Source organism: Sinocyclocheilus anshuiensis, unplaced genomic scaffold, assembly GCF_001515605.1.
Source record: "Sinocyclocheilus anshuiensis isolate Anshui unplaced genomic scaffold, SAMN03320099.WGS_v1.1 scaffold185, whole genome shotgun sequence".
Lineage (NCBI taxonomy): Eukaryota > Metazoa > Chordata > Actinopteri > Cypriniformes > Cyprinidae > Sinocyclocheilus > Sinocyclocheilus anshuiensis.
The window spans coordinates 554,040-569,061 of NW_015539887.1; the positions used below are offsets into that span (position 1 = coordinate 554,040).

The following is a 15,022-nucleotide window of genomic DNA, read 5'->3' on the forward strand; positions in this document are numbered from 1 at the left end:
TCTCCCACCTTCAATACCACGACTGAGGTGCCCTTGAGCAAGGCACCGAACCCCCAACTGCTACCCGGGCGCCGCAGCATAAAGTGCTGCCCACTGCTCCGGGTGTGTGTTCACTGCTGTGTGTGTGCACTTAGGATGGGTTAAATGCAGAGCACTAATTCCTAGTATGGGTAACCATACTTGGCCACATGTCACACTTTCAAAACATTTGATTTCTTCTGCTTTAACCATTTTGACCACTGGCCAACCTACTTATGCGTTTTGGGTCCCAACCTACTTATGCGTTTTGGGTCACTTTCTGTGGGGTTTCAGTACAAAGACTGACATAATTGACATTTTCACATGGAATTAAAAGATTAAACTATCCTGGGTTATGTTTCCCAAAAGCATTATTAACCTAAGTAGATAGTATAGGTAGAAAAATGGTGCCATTTGTTTCTATAATCTTTTTTAGGCTGCTTTTGGGAAATGCAGCCCAGGTCCAGAAGTAGAAAAATCACTCCAAAGCATATACTGCCTTCATTGTACATTACAACTGAGTATTATTATTTTAAAAGTAACACCTCTCATTTAACCCAAAAGTACTGTTTTTACTAATTTGTCCACAAAACATTCTTCCAGAAGTCCTATGCCAAACTTTAGACAGGCAGCAATTTCTAAACCCTCCTTTTTAAGAAACCCTGGTGAACTTCAAATAAGTGAAGTTTATTTAACTGAAGCATGACAAACTTTCAACAACTATAGTGTGAAAACCAGATTTGTATAGTGAAGACCCAGTTTCTTTTTATCCAATTTATTGAAACACCTGACTCCATTTGCCCTTTTTAAATGAACTTTTTTTCCAGTAAATATATATTTACTACTGGAACCAAAAAGGTTTGTGTATTATTTAATTAAATTCTCATAAAGCAACACTATGTAACTTTTGGCGCTCTAGCGGTTAATAAACAGAACTGCACACATGCCGCGGAAGAACATTCCAACCGGAGCTACTTCTCTAAATTTATGTCTATGGCGATTCACGCAGGTATGTGTTACTCCGCAGCGGTGACGACCCGACCAGGCTACAATAGTCCAAATATAAGTACTTATTATAAGTGTACCGTAGTGATCCGGAATAAGACAAAAACGCGAAAGATGAATGTATGATGTACTCGCTCATTATATACATTTAGCAAATTTTGAACACAGAAAAAGTTACATAGTGTTGCTTTAATCTAGTTATAGTATTAGCCCCACTATTTTTTCATCTCCTTTTCCTTTTTAACTCCTTTTAAATCTCCATTTTAACTCTATGACTCATAAAACCCAGTGTTGCAATGTTTATGTCAGCAGGAAATACGTTGTGGGTTGTCAAGGTTTTTCCTCAACCACAATTAAAAATAAATAAATAAATAAAAAGTTTACACGAATAACAGCTCAGGGATGATGCATTTGCACGCAAACTGATTAATTGCAGTACATTTATAATTTCATCTTCTGTTATGACAGAAAATCCCAGACTACAAATTCTGAAACTTCAGTGCCCCGCATTCATTGGCTGAACCAAATGAAAATGTGAATCCCTGCACTCTCAAACATCACAAATACACTCTTTAATAAAAAATAGGTTCCAAAAGGGGTTTTGTTTAAAGTGAGACTTTATTGAAGGAAGAGGAAACGCTGCAGTGATCAACACGCAAGTACCCCAGTCCCCCAACATCATTCGTCGTAGTGCCTAGTGAGATGAGCACAGGTTACAGGTCAAACCGTGTGGAAGAAGCTTTAAAACACTGCCAGGCTCACGTGTGTGATGGTAATGTTCAGTATTGTTGAGCCATCTGTCAGTCTTGTGAATAAGTTAAGATGAATATAAATGTTTCTGAGAACATTTTGTTCATTCAAGTGTCTCAGAGTAAAAGGCGGTTGTAAAATTACAATACTTTGTGACGATACATTGGATTTAATTAAAAGTTCTAGCAAAGTAAATGTATATAATTTAATATAAGGCATTATATGTATTATATTCATATTCTAATATACATCAAATTCCTCGAGTTTGATTTTAAGAGGTAGACGACGCAGTTTTGTTCTGACAACATACTATATACGTCTTTTTTAAGGTGCGGTCACCTGCAGTACTACATTTAGCCAAAAGGGACCACAATCCAACAGTTTTTCTCTTGGTTTCTTGTGCTACTTACAATGCACATAAAAAAAAATGGATTGCATATTTCTCATACTTCCAAAGGATCCATTTGCATAAATGAAACTACAACATAATGTAAGCATATTAAGGCAACTGAACTGTTGGGACATTAAATTATAAATATTAAGGAATGATTTGAAACAATCAGCCACCAGTCTCTCACAGCTTTATCAGTCTCTACCTCACTTTAAAAGGTGTGTGTTGTCTCTTGAAGCTGTAATGTTGGCCAGAACAGATAAGAGCAGGCAACAGTGAGCACAGATGTAGTTGGCTGCCTCTGAGTTACCAGAGGACCGGACAGTCAAGGTTACTGAATCCAGGATCTTTCCTTAACTCCCAGTAAGTGTTGTTGCTCACCCAGGTGTCATCTTTGGACTTCCTGTTGGTGATAAAGCAGAAAATAGTTTTAACAACTAACTGGATTTTGCTGTGTAACGTATTTTTCCTAAAAAGACAGCAAGTAGTATAGTTCGTTCATACTGGAAGAATCGAGGTTGATGTGTCATGTGGTTCTCCTCCAGGACTCTGCGTCTCTCTCGCTGCAGCTGTTCGATTCTCTGCTTCTGCTCCTCTGCAGATTCAACGTTCCCTTCCTCCAATAACCTGCAGACACAAACAGTCTCATATGAAATTCATTTGTCCTTGCATAACATGACTGATGCATTGATGTCATCGTCTGGTGGCCCTGAAGGTTCTGTCCGCTCTCATCAGCTGACACATTTATGTCAGAATAACTCCAACTATGTGTGTCAAAATTACTCGTAGCATAGTTTTTCTACAATATCCAAAAGAATTGTCACACTTCAGTATGAGTTGTAAAATTACAATAACAAAACTTATAATGGCAACAGCTTAGCTCATCAATATTAATTAGATCATTGTTATTAGTGTGCACTCAAATAACTTCATATTCATGGCATATAATTTTTAATAATCACATTTTAGTTTCTTCTGAGATACTGCAACTTTAAAGTACTAATAACTGTCCAGTTTATTTGGCAGTGGTATCATCTACTGCAATATTGTTAATTAAAACTAACATTAAAACTATTTAAAAAAAATATTTATTGAAAAAAAAGAAATAGACTGAAATATAAATATCAGATGATAAAAAAATAAATTAAAAGTTAAATTAAACTAAAATTATTAAAACTAAAACCTGAAATACAAATAAATTAAAGCTAAATAGAAATATTGTTAAAAACAAAAAATAATAAAATGACAAAAGCACATAGCAAAATTACCAAAACTTAAACTAAAATTCAAATAAAAATGTAAAAATAAAAGATTAAAAATTAGGAAAATCTAAAATTAAAAATGATAAAGCATTAGAAATATTAATAAATACTATTATAGAATATAAAAAAATATAAAAATTACCTTGATCTACTGCCCATTGGATATTCTGACTCTAGTTTCACATTATAAACCAAGGTCAAAACAGTTTTTAATATTCAATTTATTATTACATTTTTTTAAGTTTTCATAAGTTTCATTTATTCTATCATTGTTCATTTTAGTTCATTTTTTAATTATTTAGGCCAAAGTTAAACCAACTGGTATCATTTAAAAAATACATTATATTTATCAGCACAGTATAGTGTAATTGCTGTTAGCTGCATTTTCATGTTCAACTTTTTTCTTTTCAATAGTTTAAGTTCAATAAGTTCCAGTTAAGTTTTTATATAAGCTTTCATTGGCAATATAGATGTAAGTTTTTACCTCTGGTCGAACCGTAGTCTGGTGTCTGTGGGTGGAAGAAGTGGTTTGGTAAGAGGGTCAAGTTCATTGAGCTCCATAGCAAACTTAGTGAAACTGTAGTACTGCTCATAGTCAGGAGGCATGGGATCTGTCCACATAAACACACACAAATAAAAGCTGATGATAAAATGTTTTTCTGAAATAATAAAGAACTACTAAACACTAGCAACTGTATTGTCTGTGAAATACATCATCCAGCGGGCACCAGAAAAACGAGGCGCATCTAAAAAAAGAGGGCAGACTGTGTGTGTGTGTGTGTGTGTGTGTGTGTCTTGGTTCCTACTCGTCCTCCAGATGCATTTAGCAGAGGGTGGGCTGCCGCAGTACATCCCCTCGTGCCATTTCCCAGACAGCTTATGCACGATTTTCCCTTTGTGATCTGTGACAGCTCCCTCCACCTCGTTCATGCTGGAGTTCCAGTACTTTGCCTATGAAGGACACAGACACGTTTGATCAGAGCACCTCCAAATAAAGAAGTATGACCACCTGGGTTAATTATACTGATACTAAACAAATGAGTGAAAACACATAATTAATTCACCATCAAGGTATCACTAATGTGGCATTATAATGAACCCTGACATTTAACAGCAAGGTCAGATGGAGGAGATCTCCAGCAGATGTCATACTTGAGTCAGACGGGAGGGGAATGAACCATGAATAATCATCTGACTTTTGTAGAATCTCATTCTGTCCCGTTTCTTGTTTTAATCTTGCTCTCCTTTGCCCTAATTGATCTCCTGTCTGATCTCTTTCCATCTTTTCTTCACCCCTCAGTAAAGCCTGACCCGTTGTCCTTGAAGTCTGCTGGAAGTCTTTGAAGACCTCAGTGTCTGAGTTCAATTATCTCAACTGTGCCTCACAGATCCCTCATTAGATGCTAAAAAATGTGGCGCTCTCTGAAAGGCCAGGAAGAGTTGACTGACACGTTTTAGGTCACGTGTGATGGTGAAACGTGGCAGGTTTGAATCACAATAACAACTGGTCCAATACATTTGTGTAAAGAAACCTTAAGAATATAAAAAAAATGAAACATTTCAGAATGTATTTTTTTTTCTCAGAAAAGCAGAGGCAGCTGACCTTGATGAAGGTGACTTTACACTGGCATTTTTCACTGTTGGAGTTTTTGATGGAGATTTCTCCGTAGTGCTCGATCCAGCGCTGCCCACTCAGAATGTTGTGAATACATGACGTCACTTTGTTCCATTCATAGTGATCTCCAAAGCTGAAGGTGAGAGGAAAGTATGAGTGTACATACATATTTACTAGTACCAGGCCAATATTTTGTCATTCTGAGATTACTGGATGATAACCATGCTAGGTTATCTGATTAACAGAAGTGTTAGTTATTAGTGTTAGTTAACTTCTGTATGTCTATAAATAAAGCCATTTTTTAAAATAGTGGATTTTAAGTAAACATTATATAAAATAATTGTTCAAATAATAGCAGCAATTTTTGTAAGTCTCATTTGCCAAAATTAGTTTATATTGTATTTATATTTAGGATATTTATGCTACTACTTAAAAGTTTTGGGTCAGTAAAATAGTTTTTAAAAGTAATGTACACTTTTATTCAGCAGAGATGCAATCAAAAAATGAAAACAAAGGTGTTTACACTGTTACACCTAAATTTCTATTTGAAATAAATGCTGTTCTTTTGAACTTTCTATCAAAAAAATGTTTTTTAAAAGCAGCAAATCGGCATATTAAAATGATTTCGGAAGGATCATGTGACACTGAAAACTGGAGTAATGATGCTGAAAATTCAGCTTTGCCACCACAGGAATAACTTACATTTTAAAATATATTAAAATAGAAAACAGCTATTTTAAATTGTAATAATATTTGACAACATTACTGTATTTACTACATGTTTTTGATCCAATTCCAGCCTTGGGACCCCCAACACGAACTGGCGGAGTCTAAGATAACCCAGAATATTTTGCATTAATGACCAGCTGACTGTATGTTTGCCTCTTTTATGGCTACTTCTAAATAAATAAACAGGAATGAAGTGTTGATTTGAGTGAACTTATTTTATTATGTGAGAAAGAAGAGAGCTTGGAGTGATACGAGAGGCATGAAACCATTTAAGAATCAGATCCCCGGGACAACAAACGTCAATTATACAGTTCAGAAGTCATTATACAAAGGTTATTAGAACACAGAATGCTATAATCGACCAATCAGAATGAAGTATTCCAGAGAGCTGTGAAATATATCAGCTTTATAGTGCACACATCATCATCAGCTGCCCTACTCTAGATCTTGGCACCATTTACTGAAAAACCCATTTAGCCTCCACTAATATTCATTTTATGGTATTTACTGTTCAGACCCCAAGTACTTGTTGCAGACCAATTTCCAAAACAAAACAACAGTACATCACCAAAACTATATAAACACATTGTAACTTTTAAATTATAAGCTGAATTTGGTGGAGGACACTGAGCTCCATTCACAGGATCCCCATAAAACAGTGGAAGCGCCACAACCCACTCGGCACAGACAGTCTGTCATCATATGTCATTACAATGTGTGCTGTTGACTAACTGGCTGCTGTTGTCACTAACAACTTCAACACCTCGCTGCCCCAGTCTGCCGTTTCCAGGAAAGATAACAGCTCCAATGCTTAGGGTGAACAAGGACACTGACAACATCAACCACAGCTGCTGCTATAATTTGGACAATGCCATCATTCAAGATACAAATTACCCAGACTACAATCTGTTCTCACTTGGTTTAGCCAAAACACCACCAAGACATCAACGTTTCTGACAGGTAACGTATTCAAAACTGTCAAAAATATTTTTACTCACAATTTCTATAAAATATTATATAGAGTTTGGCATAAATAGAAAAATATATATTCCTTTTAATTCAGTATAATCATTCATTCACACATGGAGTTTTACTATTGTACTAATTTACATGACTTTTCCAGGTCTAGAAATCATACTTTTTAAATTAGGTTTCCTCATATCTCCAGGTTTTCAACACAGTTGTTGAGGGGGTGAATTAAGAAATATATATACATCATTTTTTAGCTTAGTTTTTGTTTTGTCTTATTATAAATCACTTTAAGTCATCGCCCCTAATTGGCCCCAGTCCTCTGTTTAAAGCTGCAGTCCGTAACTTTTTTTGGTTAAAAATGATCCGAAATCAATATTTGAGCAAGTAAATGACCAGCCAGTGTTCGAAACTATCGCCTTACTTTAGCCTGATTCACAATGGTCAGTTTATAATAATGTTTTCTAATTTGAGTGGTACGGGTAGGTTTTCGCGTCACTATACTAGTCACACAATGCTGATGTTGTTAACATTAACAATTTGAGAATAAAGTATAACAATAATAATAATTTGCACGGTTTGATGTGATATGAGCTAATTTAGATTAAATCACCATTGGTAGCGCAATTTATTGTAATGCTTTTTTCCTCAGTTGGTCAGAACAAACATGGCAGACTTGTTACTTACTTGTTCAGATGACAATATCTGGTGAAAATGCTTATTTGAGTCATATATTACAAGACGTAGGCTAGAATCTGCGATTCTGAATTACAGTAAATAGCCTGCACTTCGTAGTACTTCGGAGTCGTGCCGTCGCACAACCCACGCAAGGAAGATAATTCCGCACACAGCTGCAATTTCAGGTTTTCAAACAGAGATGGCGACAAAGAGGCAAAACTTACAGACTGCAAGCTTTAATAGCCACTTTAAACCTATGAGCAAATGACCACTACTTTTTATCCACACGTTGTAGTATATAGTGAATATTGTTGTCAGTTTTGGGGTCAAGTGTTATAATTGTTTTTTGTTTTTTTTAAACTCAAATCAATATTCTATGCCCATTTATTTACTTACACTGTAAACAGACACACACTGTAATAAGGGGTGTAATGTAATGTCATCCGGTCATAAACACAAAATAAACTCCCTCTGGGTGATACAAGATCCCCTGTTCCGATCACCCTCTTTAATTTGAGTTTTCGCTGACATATGTATTTTATATATGATATAATATAAACTAATTATGTGAAATGAGACATATCCAACATTTCTTAAACAGTTAATTGAACCGTTGTGTCACAATAATCAATTTGTAGTAAATATGTATTTATGAACAAACAGCCACAAATTACTGTTACTGAGTTCTTTTTAATTGTATTATAAGCATATAGTGCTAATATGTGGAATACATTTAAATGAACTAATTTGATATAGATGAGCAGTGATTTGTCACAGCATGTTACTCGCTTGCAATATAAACATGGTGTAACTGTCGAACACTAAAAAACTCGAAACATGAGGAGACTTGCATTCTCTGATACACTCACATGATCCACAAAGACACTACAGTTGCACTGTAAAAAAACGTAACCCCCACAATGTCTGTCAATTTACTTTCTGCATCCTGTGCATAAACATCAATATTTAAACACACACACACACACACACACACACACACACACACACACACACACACACACACGCCTGGTTTGCTATCCTTGTGGGGACTCTCCATAGGCGTAATGGTTTTTCTACTGTACAGATCGTATATTCTATTGCCCTACACCAACCCTACACCTAAACCTACCCATTACAGGAAACTTTCTGCATTTTTAGATTTTCAAAAAACTTAATTCTGTGTGATTTATTAGCTTGTTTACCCGTGGGGACCTCAATTTAGGTCCCCACCGTGACACGAGTCCCCATGAGTCTGTGTGTATTCAGGTTTAAGTCCCCACCAGAATAGAAAAACAGGTACACACACACACACAGGTAACCAGACACGTACTGTACAGACAACATACTAGAATTCAAATACATTTTAATAAATATTTATGTAATTATTTAATATTTAATGAATCATGTTAATGTGTAAAGGCTTTTTGTAAAAGGTTTTTTCCTCATTTAAAAAAAGGAGTTCTCAGAAATTTTCTAATTATTTTGGATGATTCATTCTTTTAAAGAAACAATAGCAATTTATGTCATGTTGTTATAATTTAGTTTAAAGCACTGAATGATTTATTGCGTCACTTTCTTTTTTTGTAGGATTTTTAGAAAGTGCAGTCAATAGTAATGCAACTAATTTGTAACAATCTGACCATTTTAGAAAAGTTATCTGCAGAGTTGTATAATTAATGTTTGTGTAAATTAATTTGCCATATGGCTGTAAAATTCCACTGCAGTAGTTATATTCTGCAGTAAGAACATTAAACCTTAGAGCTTGAGATGCTTTAACACCTGAGACATAGCTTGAGCCAAAAAGAGCAGACCGGCCTGTGTGTGAATTTAATAAACAGACAAAAATGAAGAACTCACCCAGGGAGAACCACGTGAGTAGTTCCTACAGGTACAATCTCCATGGACTTTCCCCAAAACTTATTCCTCCACCTCACGTCTAAAATCAGTCACGCATAACACACTCAGCTTCATATCTACAGACAACATTAGCTTATTTGTATTGACACAATAAGCCTGGTATTATTAGTGTGCTGTTACCTTGCCAAAAGATGAAGTTTTTAGATTCGGCATGACATGCAGAAATGGGGGGGTGATGGCTGACCTGGAGGATGAAAGCAGAGCAGCTGTGAGAGCCGTACACGCATTCACAAACCTGCTCACAATTACAGCTTACAGAGAGCATCCTACCTGCTCCGCCACAAAACCAAAGCCTTTGTCTGGACGATCACACTCGTAGGTCTCACCCAACACTGGATTAAAGGGTTTTCCTCCAGCTCTGTAGTAACTTGAAGCATAGCCGGACACAGCAAATGTAGCGATGTACACCTACAAACAGAAGACAGCACATTTAGTTAGTTATGTATGTTGTCCATTTCATGATACTCTTTATTAAAGGGATAGTTAGTTCACGAAAAAATGAAAACCTGCTGAAAATTTGTCATGCTCAGGCCATTCAAGACGTACAGTAAAAAAATAGTTTCTACATCAGAACAGATTGGGGGAAATTTAGCACCAATGGATCCTCTGCAGTGAATGGGTGCCATCAGAACGAGAGATCAAACAGCTGATAAAAACATCACAATAATCTACAAGTAAACCACACGAGTCCAGTCCATCAACTAACATCTTGTAAAGTGAAAAGCTGTATGGTTGTAAGAGAAACATCCATCATTAAGGCTTTTTAACTTGAAAACGTCACTTCTGGCCAAAATACGAGTCCAGAATGCATAATAAAGCTTCCTCCAGTAAAAATGTCCATGCCCTGTTGTCCTGTCACATGAAAAAAAAATCAATCAATGTATTTGTTTAGGACTGTTTTGGACTGGTTTCACTTGTAAACAATGCTTGATCCCTGCATATTTCTTTCCAGATTCAGATGAGATGACTGGAAATAAACAATATTATGCCTAGAGGACTTGTATTTTAGCCGGAAGCAACAGATTGAAGTTAAAAATGTGTTAACGATGAATTTGTTTATTACAAACACACAGCTTTTCGCTTTACAAGACGTTAATTGGTGGACTGGAGACGTGTGGATTACTTGTGGATTGTTTTGATGTTTTTATCAGCTGTTTGGACTCTCATTCTGACGGCACCCATTCACTGCAGAGGATCCACTGGTGAACGATTGATGTAATGCTAAATTTCTCCAAATCTGTTCTGATGAAGAAACAAACTCGTTCACACTTTAAACTGCCTGAGGGTGAGTACATGTTAAACTTAATTTTTGGGTGAACTATTCTTTTAAGAACTTATCGAAATGACATTGTTTCTTATCTGTCTGGCAGGTCAAATTGAATTCACAACCTATTTTATTTTCAGAATCTGGCGTGAAACAAAACATATAGTCTGGACTTGTTTTTCATCTATTGGGAACTGATTGGAATAGGTAAAGTCAGTGTTTTAGACTTTAATGTGACTTTGCATTTGTTTGTGGAGGACGAGTCCTCTTCTGGAACACCTCCAGAACCCAAGAGACTTTTTGACAGGCATATAAAAGCTGAAAGTCATATTTAAAAAAAAAAAAATAATAATTTAAAAATATCCCAATGGTAACGCTACTTTTTCAAACCTGTCATTATGTGCTATTATTGCTGTAACCGTTGTTATATTAATGTTAACTGCCAATAAATTACTGTGATAACCAAGGAGCTCTAGTACACCTCATTTTTTTATTCAGTACCAGAAATATTTTCTTTAGCCAATCAACTGAGGGAAAATGTGGCCTATCTGACATCAGCTAAGATTGAAAGTCATTTCAGAGGAGGAGAAATGTATTTACTTTTATATAAGACAATTTATTCTATGAAATTACAGACCAAGACCAAGAATGTGCTTTAAGTAAACAGATCAGTTATCATGTTGACTTGAAATTCCAGCTGTCTTTGTCTCTTGTGATTAAGCCACTAAGCTACTGACCTAGACATTAGTTAGCCATGCAAATTTGAAAGCTGAAGCTATTATTTAAACTGAGAGAGAAGATTGCTTTTTTCCTCAAGAGACTAAGAACAATGATGGGTACTCAGAGTGCCACTGGATACAGTATCGTGCAGCTGACTAAAGCACATTTCCAAGCAGGGAGAATGATTTCTGAACAATAATCATGCTCTCATGAGTAACAGTGGATCCCATGATGATGAGCCTGGATCAGACAGGCTTTCAAAAGAATCACTCTACTCCTAGACAATCACATCAGGCTAATCAAATCTAATGCAATGTGACATCACAAGTCAGACTATGGATGTGTGTGTGTTTGTGAATTTTACAATATTAATAACAAACAATATAATATACAATGTAATGATAATATACCATTAACATAAAATTACTGTATTATGGTATATTATTGTAACATAATGATTGTTATAAAATGCAAACTTGAAGTCAGACTATGAATGTGTGAATATTACAATATTAACAATAAACAATATATCCAGTACTCAAATTATATATAAGCGTAAAAATAAAACACATTGTTTTGATATAATATAGTATTATAATATTTTGTTATATATAATTTTATATTTCTTTAATATTATATTAGTGTAACATATGACTGTGGAAAATGCAGACGGAATCGCGGAATCCGGTCTTAAAAACAGAATTTACAGTTTAAGGTGGAATGTCATGGAATTTGCCAAATTTTGGATGGATACATCAAAAGTATCATGATCTGACTCCCCACATGATTGTAAAGTGCTTTGGGTGTACAAAAATACACAATAAAAGCACTATATAAATGCATCATTCATTCAAAAGTAGGTCAGTACACTTAAATCAAAATGCGATTTGGACTAATACCTGTGAATATTAATCAGAAAAATGCATTTTAAATATGAATCCTGCATGTTCTTCGTGTCTTTGTGAATGAATGGCGCAGATGCACGTTTTCGTTTACGTGTTTTCAGCATCTGCCACCTCAATATATGAGTACATGAACATATGAACAAAATCTGTAGAACTGATCTGAGTCACTTCATGAGCAATTTACCATTTCTTTTGAGTAAAACTATTGTCATATCATATACAAACAGAAACCTAAAAGACTTCACAGCAACCCGTCAAAATAAAAGTTCAGTTTAACTTGAAGAAACCGTGACAGAAATATTACTTAATGTAATCATTGTAGTTAAACTTTTCATAAATTGCTATTTAATATTATAAGTTTCATGATTTCAATTAATTAGACATGTTTTTTATGAATATAATTTAATTTAATCATTAAAACAGAGTCTTGAAATATTAAAAAGGCAATTGAGAAAAATTAAAACAGAAAAAATGTAATTTGGGAAAAAACCTGAATTTCACAGCGTCCTACATAATAGGGATTTATATTGAACATGACAATATTATTAGACTATTAATATGCAATAAGGATGAGATCTCACCTTCATGAGATATTTTAAGGAAGTGCTTTTAAACCTGAGAGAATTTCTATTTTGGCCCTATTTGACAGTAGTTTTTATGCTTGTATTATGCTTTATTATCTCTTCCTCAGTGATGTTTTGTTACATTAGCTTTGTATGGACACGCAAATGTGAACATAAAGCAAAACCAGAATGCTTTGCATTCACAAATGACAGTGAGAATGCCTCTTGAGAATTCATAGTTGCACCAAAAATGCACATTGCTTGGCATTTCTAGCATTCACTATTTGGATGGCAACATTTCTTTTTATTTGAATGTGCACAATGACTGGGATTAGCTCAAATAATAATGCAAGTTTATGCGTGTTTTTGAATCCAAACACTTTACATATACAAATAGGTTTGCGCAATTATGTGTGTGACCTCTTCCTACCATGCGCTCAAACGGGTCCTGTGTGTGTGCAGCCTTGTCCAGCAGTTCGCTGTACTCCAGTTCCTCACACAGTCTCTGCAGTGTGTTGAGCGGCTCGTTGAGTTGAACAGGCATGGCTACTTTAGACAAGTCCTTCCCGATGTTGTTCTTCAGGATGTTCCACAGGCTGATGTTGCTGGTATTGGGACTGGGGGAGGGAAGACAAGACCGCCGCTGTTCCTGAGAACCACCGTTCTCTACACAAGCCGAAAAAGAAAAACACGGTTCAGGAGCCTGATCTCCAGAAAGGTCTTAGAAAGTTTCAGTTCAGGCATGTTAAAATTGCTTGTCAGTGCTTTTTCTGAACACACCAAATCCCTCACACAGCTATAAAACAGCTGTCAAATGTAGACCGTAAGAGATTCCCACTGGATCTTTGAAATAACACTGGAATGACAGTGAAATGTCAATGACATGATGTGGCATACCCACCTGTATTGAGTCTCTCATTCTCCACCTCGTTGCTGAAGTTCTCCATAGACACGTTGTCACTGATGTCACTGATATATGAGTCATCTTCCGAAGGCTAGCAGGAAACCACACATCATCATTACAGGTGTTTGGCTCTCTGACAATATAAATGCATCACAGACCACCTAGCAGCTGAAAATCATCAACATGTGCATCTCTCTGCACTCTTTAATAAACCACATGATCAAAACTGTGTTTTTGGGTCCATCACTCCAATGGAAAAAAATGAAGAACGTTTTTTTGTGGTACAAATTCTTACAGAAGCCTAATTCTGCATGAGGTATTTTTAGAGAGAAGCAATTATCTCAATTTTCATATTACTTCTGCTACAGGAGACGCTTGAGCAGGTCGGCCTCAATGTGAGTCAGAAATGAAGTTAGAGTGAGAAAGCAGGGATGGCAGGCAAGCTGTGGAATGTCATGCTTAGCACTTATTACATGTTTAATATAATTAGGCCTTTCCTCTCTCTTAATAGGGTTTGGTTCAATGTCTGCCTGAGGTGAAGGAGAAAGCAGAGGCAGCTGGTCTTCTGAGGAGGTGCAGTAAATCTATTGGACGATTTGGTAGAGCTAGGCAAATATGTCAGTCCGTGGAGCGGAGTTTGAAAAACCTGACACTATACTATAATCTACTATAGCCAAACTAGGGTATGACTCATTTTGGTCACTTTTGGTGCCCATCTGTACCCCTATTGCATTGACACTTAGAGCAGCACATTTATGGGACTGATAGAAAAGATGGGATTTCATTCTCACCTCATTTTCTGAAGAGCTAGCTGACAGCAGCACTTCCTGCGCATCAAAGAACTCCGATAGAGACTCTGTAATGGAAGCTCTGCTCTCATTAGACACCTGGTGGACAAGAGGACGGGAACCATCACTGGAGTCTTGCTTCTGTATGAAGAAAAATCATGGTTTCAAGTCACAGAGCCGAATGGGTGAATAGCAAAAAGAAAAAATTTATATATAGCTAATAATATAATTATTTATATAATGCCTATTTTTTTAACCATTCCAGTTTTTGTCAATATTTTCATAACAATTAAGCACACTATCCCCCAAACGTCTCATTACTGTAACATGCGAGAAATACTCCTAACTAATGTAATACACAACTTAGTAATCCAGTCAAGTTACATTGTTTTTAAGTTAAAATCAGAATAAATGATCCCTCCCTACTGCATTCAATTCAGTTTAGACCCAGAAGAACTTTGCAAATGGGTTAAGAAAATCAAAATATAATGGGTTAAGAATATCAAAATATAATTTTAAAAGTTTATAATATTAATGTAACAAT

General features: G+C 35.7%; 1 protein-coding gene across 2 annotated transcripts in view; it reads right to left on the minus strand.

Moving 5' to 3' along the window:
• Nucleotides 1–1,640: 1,640 nt before the first annotated feature.
• The window catches only part of LOC107685532 (oxysterol-binding protein-related protein 3-like), an 83,011-nt gene continuing 69,629 nt past the window's right edge, over nt 1,641–15,022 (minus strand). For both annotated transcript variants that reach the window (XM_016482146.1, XM_016482145.1), the window contains 11 exons: nt 14,482–14,619; nt 13,688–13,781; nt 13,217–13,452; nt 9,605–9,742; nt 9,455–9,518; nt 9,275–9,353; nt 5,030–5,174; nt 4,233–4,377; nt 3,911–4,037; nt 2,669–2,791; nt 1,641–2,567 (listed from right to left, as the gene is read on the minus strand). In XM_016482146.1, the coding sequence (XP_016337632.1) occupies nt 2,471–2,567; nt 2,669–2,791; nt 3,911–4,037; nt 4,233–4,377; nt 5,030–5,174; nt 9,275–9,353; nt 9,455–9,518; nt 9,605–9,742; nt 13,217–13,452; nt 13,688–13,781; nt 14,482–14,619 (1,386 nt within the window). In that variant the 3' untranslated portion in view covers nt 1,641–2,470. The remainder of the gene's footprint in view (nt 2,568–2,668; nt 2,792–3,910; nt 4,038–4,232; nt 4,378–5,029; nt 5,175–9,274; nt 9,354–9,454; nt 9,519–9,604; nt 9,743–13,216; nt 13,453–13,687; nt 13,782–14,481; nt 14,620–15,022) is intronic.